This window comes from Balaenoptera acutorostrata, unplaced genomic scaffold (genome assembly GCF_949987535.1).
Source record: "Balaenoptera acutorostrata unplaced genomic scaffold, mBalAcu1.1 scaffold_606, whole genome shotgun sequence".
NCBI lineage: Eukaryota > Metazoa > Chordata > Mammalia > Artiodactyla > Balaenopteridae > Balaenoptera > Balaenoptera acutorostrata.
Genome location: NW_026646305.1, coordinates 70,078 through 78,886, shown reverse-complemented (window position 1 = coordinate 78,886; position 8,809 = coordinate 70,078). Strand labels below are relative to the sequence as shown.

Here is an 8,809-nt window from a genome sequence, read left to right as displayed (position 1 = left end):
GTTTTTTTTCTTTTGTTTTTTTTTGTTTTTTTCTTTTTTTGTTTTTTTGTTTTTTCTTTTTTTTGTTTTTTTTTGTTTTTTTCGTTTTTTGTTTTTTTTGTTTTTTTTTGTTTTTTTCTTTTTTTTGTTTTTTTTTTTGTTTTTTTTTGGAGTCCCATTTTTTGATGGTAATACTGCACTGATTCTAAAGGAATATGCAGCAGTATGGGACAGTGAGGCAAGAAAAACATAGAAGTTATATAGTTAAAGTCTAAAGTCTTTAAATAGTTAAAAGTCTTTATATAGTTAAAGTCTAAAGTCTTTAAATAGTTAAAAGTCTTTATATAGTTAAAGTCTAAAGTCTTTAAAGTCTAAAAATTTAAGCTATTAATTAAAAAACCTCACATAGTTCTCAGCTATCAGATATCTGTGTGTCGATTGGGAGCAGATATCTGTGCATGGATTGGGAGCTTTTAGCTTTGGAGTGGTTTTTGTAACTCTGTTTACAATAAAAAGGACAGAAGAGCGTGTTACATTGACGAGGTCCCGTTCTTTCCTATGAGCATAATCTTCGCTTGTCCATGAGTCTCTTGAATTCAATGTCTTTCTTTAAGGTGAAAATACTAACTTTGCTGGTTTCTGAGCAGGAGAGGTGCTATTTCTCCAGTCCTTGTTTCGAGGGGTTTATGATGTTACAACCCCTCACTTCTCCCTTAAGAGAGGATGGCATTGGAGCGCCGAATACCAATGAAATGATCAGCGCTGAAAGACCTTCTCATAGCAGCTCTACACACGTCTTTGTATTCGTCGTCACACAATCTGGAAATGGCCTAGGAAAGTCAATCAGGTAGAACATAGGTATAATTAGGGGGAAAAAAAAATGTTCGGACCTTAAAAAAACAAAAAAAGCATCATCGATAAGCCACACATCTACATTCGTTTAGATAGTTCATAGTTACTGCTACTTTGGATAGCTGATATCTACACTAACTGACAATTCCCTAAGGTAATAACCTTTAAGGGCTATGATTAGATTGCTGGGGCAAGGGGTAACTTGCCCTAATAACTTAGAGTTACTTAAAAATTGGGTTCCTAATGATAGGCTCCTAATAGCAATATCATCTGTTACCTACACACGTGATCCTTAAACGTAATGGACATACACTTGGGCAAAATCAGTGTTTACTCAGCTATTCAACTTCTATTCAGTTTTCATTAGTTATTACATACTCTAAGAAAATTTTAATCAGGTAGGTATGTGCTGAAGGTAGGAGAGGTCTAATGACAAGCGCTGAAAGGTGCTATTTCACTTGCACATAAATTATGGTAGAAAAACATCTTATTCTAAAGTACCACCAAGGTACCACAGAAAGTATCCATTTTAAATGTGTTCATTTCAGTTGTGAATTTTGCTGTATACCCACCAAAAATCATAAGCCATAAGTATTACTTTGTTCCATGTACGTTACCATTTATATTAAAAACTCATGTACTTTCTACAGCCAGTATCTGAATCCACATTATACCTTCCAAGTATAGGTCTCTCAGGTTAGCCACGGATGCTTTGTCTAATAAACTCATGGGACTGAACTGTGATACACATACACATACACACACACCCACACACACACACACACACACACACGAACTGCAAGCTGAGTAAAAAACAGTTAAGAGGGAATTCCCTGGTGGCGCAGTGGTTAAGAATCCGCCTGCCAATGCAGGGGACACGGGTTTGAGCCCTGGTCCGGGAAGATCCCACATGCCGAGGAGCAACTAAGCCTGTGCGCCACAACTACTGACCCTGCGCTCTAGAGCCCGTGCTCTGCAACAAGGGCAGCCACTGCAATGAGAAGCCTGCGCACCGCAATGAAGAGCAGCCCCCGCCCGCCGCAGCTAGAGAAAGCTCGCGTGCAGCAGCGAAGACCCAATGCAGCCATAAATAAATAAATACATTTATTTATTTATTCAAAATATCAAGACAGTAGAAATAGTCCAAAACATCAATTATTAAAAAAAAAAAAAGACAGTTAAGAGTGGTAAGTAGATTATGTAGGTACATATGATTAGGGATACAATTTTAAGAAATTATTCATGTACGGTTATATGTAAGTGTAGAGGTTCAAATGGAAAACCATTAAGAACAGATTAAATATGATTTAAAGTATTCTGAATTATGGTTACAGAAGAGACAATTTTTTTTTTTATAATGTGGGATCCCTGTATAAACCATAAAAGACACAGGAAATATGATGCCAACGGGTCAATAAGCTCTTCAAACTGTTAACAGCTTTCCATTTTCCTAATCACTGCTTAATATAATTTAGCTACAGATGTGGCTTCGGTGGCTGACAGAAAACCCCAGTTAGTGATTTCACAGCCTTACCTCGTAGTTCCGTGCTCTTTGTTTGGTAAGAGGAGTGAATAGAACATTCAGGTTGTTGTCATGTGCTAAGGAGCGAAGGTCAAAGTAGTATTTGGCATACACACTGAAAGGAACATTAATATTAAAGTGAAGTAGCTCCAGGACGTGCCTTTCCATCTCATTCCTGGGGGAGGAGGAGAAGACAAAACCAACACAGGACAATTTTAGTCAACTGGGCTATCTTCAAAAATACCATTCTGAGCTACTAGGATGGCTCTAAATACTGTTTTGAAACAAATAATGGCTACCCAGCTGGATTAATACCCTAATGTTCAAACAAGGTACAGCTATTTGTGGTCCTTTCTGCGTCCCAGCACTTTGAGTCTGGGACACGGGGGAAGAGGTTATGGCCCTCTTATGCACTCATGCTGCTGACTCAGGGGCTCAGTCTTCAGAGTTCCATTAGTGCAGCTGTACGAGTCATGCTCCACACTCACTCACGAGGCCCCGCTATCGTGATCAGATGAAAGGAATGATGGATGCTGTTTATTAGCTCTGAAGAGCTTGCAGACATTTGCACCGGGCTGAGGACAGGAAGGGGCTCACTGAGGTGGAGACGAGCCAACACAAGGCGTGGGCACATCACCACGGCAACCAAGGGATCCATCGAGAGCCACTGCTGTTATCTCTGAGGGGGGAAAACTCTTGAGGCAACAAGGATTCATCTCAAGTAAATAAATAAATAAGCTACATTCGATGGGAAAGGGAATCCCCCCACCCCCACCCCGTGCATGGGGCTGTGTCAAAGGGCATAATGCAAGTTTCTGTTCACCTTAAAACCTTACTAGGGTGAGTTGTCGTCACCATGACAGGACAGGATGCACTTTTGAAGCTTAGGAAGGCAGTAAGATTATGTCTCAGCTAGACTAAACCCACTTTACGACACGACCTCTGATAGAGCAGTTGTTTCCCCCGGTGTTAGGAGAGCAGCCCAGAATGTTCAGACCTACCGCCCCTTGCCAGGACAGACTGCACACGCCCACAGAGGGCGAATTCAATGAAGTGGGAAAGTAGAGTGCTGGGAGCAGGCTTCTGCTATATGACCATATCCAGCCATTTGCTTGCCAAATGTTTAAGTAAATAAATATAAAATTAGAGTAAATCTTACCACTTTTCACAGCAATCACTTTAGAGAGTTGATTATATAAAAATGATAAATACCCAAACAAACATGCAAGTGGCTTATTTTACAATACATTTGGTTTCTTGGTTTTAAAGTGTTAATATTTTATCCATTGGATAAATCAACAAATGCTCCATGTTCTCCTGTATGGAGAGCAGAGTATGAGCAGAAATGAGGTTTCTCATTTGTTGAACTTTAAACCTAACTGAACCTACTTCCAAAATTCATTTCCTGTTCATACGGCCAGAAGTCGATAGAAATGTAAATCAGATAATGTTTTGATAATCAGCTAATCAGGACTTAATTTACTACAGGAATAAATGCACTTCACGATCCCTTTTATATTTTCTCCACTAATACATTTTAATTGTGTGGAAATACAGTACTTCATAGGATTAACATGTCTATTAATAGAGCTTTAATCACTGAAGAAAAGCATTATGCCTACAGAATATGCATCTTCTGTGTTTTTTGCTGTTTTTAAATGGCTAGGTGGCTGAAGAGCCTACCACTTACAGGCGCAGCAAACTGTCTGAACGGCAGCTGCTCAGTTTAACTTACTCTTTTGAAGGGAAATATATATTTAACAAGACACAGAGATGTTAGAAAGTTTTAAGGAAAAGCTGATAGACAGCAATTTTTCAATTCAGACTCAAAATGAGACCATTACAAATAGTAGTCAACAGCAGAGGGATGAAACACATGTGTATTAGACACTTTGTTGTAATGCTTTCCAACTCCCAAAGATCATAAACAAAAGCAGCCTATTATAAACATAACTCCTGGTGATTCTCCGTTCTACACAGAAAAGCGTTGTTTAGAATTAGTTTCTTCATAGCTGGACAGTGCCGCCAATGCTCCTGGGCTCAATGTCTATGAACACCCACACGTTTCCCTGCATGTTCTCGGATGTTGTACCTGGAACCAGAGCCCCAGTCAGCTCAGTTGCAGATTCTGAGAAAATTTCAGCTGCCATCATGGCAGGGATGGTGTTCACGATTACAAATTTTCCTTCCTTCAAGGGACCAGTTTAAAGACTGATGATAGTGTTGGTCAACGTCACTTTAGTTTCTGCAACTTCCAAAAGTACTTCTCTTCATTTCAAATTCATTATCTGCTGTTACACTGTTTGCTAAGATTGCTACCAGCAATATCACCATGACCACCTGGTTTACATGATCACCAAAGTGGGCATTTTCACCAAAAGCCACTTTGACAGCTACTGACAGTCACTGGTCCCTTCTCTTAGTCACAACTTTCCTCGCTTCAGCTGTAAATATGCACTTTGGTAATTGTGAATTATCCAGAGTAAGGGGCAAAGGTAACAAAAACAAACTCTTGCCCCTGCCTGCCATCTTGATCGGCCTCTGCTGTCCAATATAATCAAGAGGTGTTCTTTCCCATTTTCCTGAATGCCACCCACAAAGACAGGTTCACTGTCAAGCGGGCACTTCGAGAGTCTGCTGGAATTATCTCTCTGGCTCATCCTGCTTCCCACCCTTGGGGCCCTTCACCAGAGCCAGATTGGAAGCCTGGCGTTTCATGCCCATGTGAGCATGCCATCTGTGAGGAGAACCTGCCTAGTTAACTCAAGGCCCCACAAAGTGCCGCTGTGTTTGCTGAGTGCCCTGGGTGAGGCCCCAGGGATGCTTCCCGGACTACCTGAGAGGTAGGTGTTTCCTAACTCAGCAGACTTTAGGGGAGGAGACAGGAACACAGGGATCTGAAACCTTTATATGTGGCTACCTGTACATCATAGTTTCTGTAACAACAGAACCTCAGATCAAAAGGAGAAAAAGACCAGCAAAAGCAAATACACAATGTGTGACTCAGGTTGAAATTATAACCTGTCAGTAGTCTAGAGGCCCTAAGACCTTAACAGTGGCCACTTGCTGCAAAGACCAGGCATGTGCCCCTTAAAAATGGACTGGACCTGGTAGACAGCTTTAAGAAAGCTGTGAAGTTACTTACTGTACCATGTTGTTCTGGTAGTGAGCTTGTAAAATGTTTGGCAAAAACCACCAGAAAAATAATTTCAATTTATCAAGCAGAATATTATTACAACAATAACACATCAAGACCTACCAATTAATGAGGGGAAATACAAATTGTTATACTACAGCTAGATAGAAAGAAGTCTGTAATTTTATGTCTATTTCAGCTCTCTGCACAAGGTAACCTTTCTTAAAATGTAACATTTCTTAAAAATGTAAACTTTATGAGAGCAAATGAGGTATTGGAAAATGGTTAGAAAGTTCACGGTAACCTTACAAACTCACATGTCCTCAACTGTAACGTCCTTGAGGATCTGGCTGTACTCCACATCCCGTACAGCATCATCGTCCCAAAGCCTGGAGGCAAGAAGAATGGCTCCCAAAACAATTCTTTTCCAGTTAGTGGGGCAAATGTCGATCTCAGCATAAGTTAAAAGCCTTTCTAAGTAAACCTGCAAAAGTAGAGCACTGATCTTTGATTTTAGTTCAGTTTAAGTGCTGTGATAAGAATTGTTAGGAATGACAGATTTCATCTCTTTTTGACACCCCTTTTATTCCTAGGTTCTACAAAGACTTTGCTCAGCCAAGCCAAGGCCAGAGGCCAGGTCACAGTTGTAAGTCAGATATTTCTGTTAGTCTGATATTTCTACTCTGCCCGTGTGAATTTCCAACCCAATTTTGGTCACAGGAATGAAAGGACATCTCAGCAAAGGGCATTCTAAAGACACGCATTGTATTATTTATTACCTTCCCACTTGTCAAGGGCAGCACATACAGCCCAGTGTCGACTTCAACTGTTCAGTAAATGCTTGAGTGCCTATCACGTGCAATGTTAACTACAAGACTGGTGGTGGTTGCATGGCGATTTTACATAACGCTTGAGTGTGTAAAATTCTGGTAAGCCTGAGCACATCTTTACCTTCTCTTCAGTGTCACCAGTCCTTTTGTGGCATGAACTTGAAGATAAAAACTGGTGGTCAAGAGAGCCTCCCAGTGGCTGCTGCGTGGCACAGCAGGACAGGCAGTACAAAGGGGCTTTACAGCTAGCTGTCAAGTATTCCCATATTTTAGTGCCTTTTTAAGGAACACACATGCATACAAAGGGTAGTCCTTTTCATATCCCCCATTTTTCACATCTCCATTATCATTTCATTATTCATTTCTGTCTTACATAATCTGCAGCTTAGTCAATTCTTTTGGTTTTAAGGTGGGAAGACCTGCCTGTGTCTGTATCCCTGGGGCTCCTCTAAACCTGCCGGTTTGTGAGATGATTTCATGGTTTCTTTTACATGTATCAAATGTCTACCCTACAAAGAACTGGGTGGAGTTAACAGCTGAGCAAAGATTAGAGAGGTAAGCTGTGATTTGTTGTTACCTCTGTAGAAGAGTGTATATGCCATTTGACAAAAAGAAAAATGTCCAGTTTTAAAGAGTCTGTTTACTCTCTGAAGGGTTATCAGATTGACAGCTCAGATTCGCCCATGCCCTCCAAACTCTACTGTGTTTTCAAACACGGGTATTGAGATTGTATGTTCTTAGTGAAATTCGGCTCCCATTCCCCAAAGAACTCAGCACTCTCTAGTACCCTAAGAACGACTCTCCCCGCAAGGTTCAACTCTCTACTTTATGGGACTAATCAGAGGCACTGAAACGACACTGGCAATCTCTCAACTTCCTCTCACCTTTGTACTGGCAAACTTGGTACACGTGCCGATATTCATTTATCCCACTTGCCCTCCTGTCTCGGAGGAAGCGAGATTTCTTTCTTTTCACTGAAGCTAACCCTCCTATGAATGAAGTTGATCCCACCTCACTTCTGCAGAGTACTGTGCCCACAGTTAGTCTCTTTTTGAACAACTTCTCCCTCTCTGTCAGAGGCTTCCTCCAGTGGGAATGCTTCCATGTCCCCAGCCTGTCCCCCACTGCCCCTAGACGGCGTCCTCAGGGCTGAGGCCAGCTCCTCATCTCCCATCCTCTCCTTAACCCACTTCAGTCAGCCTCCTGCTGCTACCACTCTACAGAGACTACTCTTGCCGTGGTCACCGGTGCCTTCACACAAACAACCCAGAGCTCTTCGTCCCAGAGCTCCACTCCCCAGGCCTTCCCTCATAAATGAAAGAGTACTGCCACACGCCCAGTCGCTGAGACCAAAAACCTGCACTTGAGTGTATCCTGCTCCAATCTGTTAGAACTTCTTGTTATCTCTACCTTCACTGGTACCCTGACCGCTTTTCTGTCTGTCACTTCTGACTTGTATCGCTGCCACTGCCTAACTTCTCTGCCTCCCAACAGACTACAGTCTGTTCTCCCCAAAGCAGCCAGGAGAGCCTCTTAAATTAAGAGTACTTTATGCGCCTGCTCCAGATCTGCCAGAGGTTTCCCATCAAACAAATACCTTCTTCCCGTGGCCTGCAAGTTACGAGGCCCTGTGCGGTACGGCCTTGTCCTTCCGTGACCTCATCACCTATGCTCTTTCCCTCATTCCCCGCTCGGATCACAATGGCCACCTTGCTTTTCCTTGAACACACAGAACAAGTTCCTGTCTCAGAGCCTTGCACGTGTCCCCTCTGCCCGTAATGCCAGCGTACCTGATCTTCCTCAGTTCAGCCAGGTCCTGGGTTCAAACATTACCTCTTTAAAGAGGCTCTTCCTGAGCTTTCTAGTAAGCCCCTCTAATCACTTTATCCCTTTACCTTGCTTTCTCTTCATGGTTTTTACCACTACTTGAAATAGTCATCTTTTAAAACACACTCATTAAAAAAAACACTTATACTTTGCTATACACCTGAAACTAACACAACACTGTAAATCAACTGTACTCCGATTAAAAAAAAAAAAAAAAAATTTTACGTCTTCCACACTTGCTCCATAAAGGCAAGAACTTTATTTATCCAACTTGTTCTCTCCTCCACCCCCCACATGTAGAAAAGTGACACAGAGTAGGTATTCAGTGACATGGTATTTATGACATGAGCAACTTCTTGGTAGCATTTAGCGTTTGGACCATACTCTCCTTCTTGAACCTCTCCTGGTATCTCTTAGGGTTCTCTGCTGGGTTTCCTACCACTGTAGCCACTCTTCTGGGGATCTGTCCCTTAAGTGCTGACAGTCCCTACAGATCTATCTTCTACCCACTTTTTATTTTACATACTTTCTCTGCATTTGAACAGCTACACTTAATTCCCTCCCTCTAGCTCAGATTCATGCTCCAATCCCATATATTCAAATGATTACTAGACACTGCCATTCTGCTGTCTCGCAGGTACATCAAGCTTAACTTGTCTACAA

The 8,809-nt window shown here is 41.8% G+C and overlaps 1 protein-coding gene across 4 annotated transcripts in view; it reads right to left on the bottom strand.

Annotated features, from left to right (window-relative positions):
- Positions 1–300: 300 nt before the first annotated feature.
- Positions 301–8,809, bottom strand: part of LOC130706873 (cyclin-Y-like protein 1) — a 46,227-nt gene continuing 37,718 nt past the window's right edge. For all 4 annotated transcript variants that reach the window (XM_057539547.1, XM_057539545.1, XM_057539544.1 and 1 more), the window contains 3 exons: positions 5,807–5,973; positions 2,366–2,528; positions 301–809 (listed from right to left, as the gene is read on the bottom strand). In XM_057539547.1, the coding sequence (XP_057395530.1) occupies positions 693–809; positions 2,366–2,528; positions 5,807–5,973 (447 nt within the window). In that variant the 3' untranslated portion in view covers positions 301–692. The remainder of the gene's footprint in view (positions 810–2,365; positions 2,529–5,806; positions 5,974–8,809) is intronic.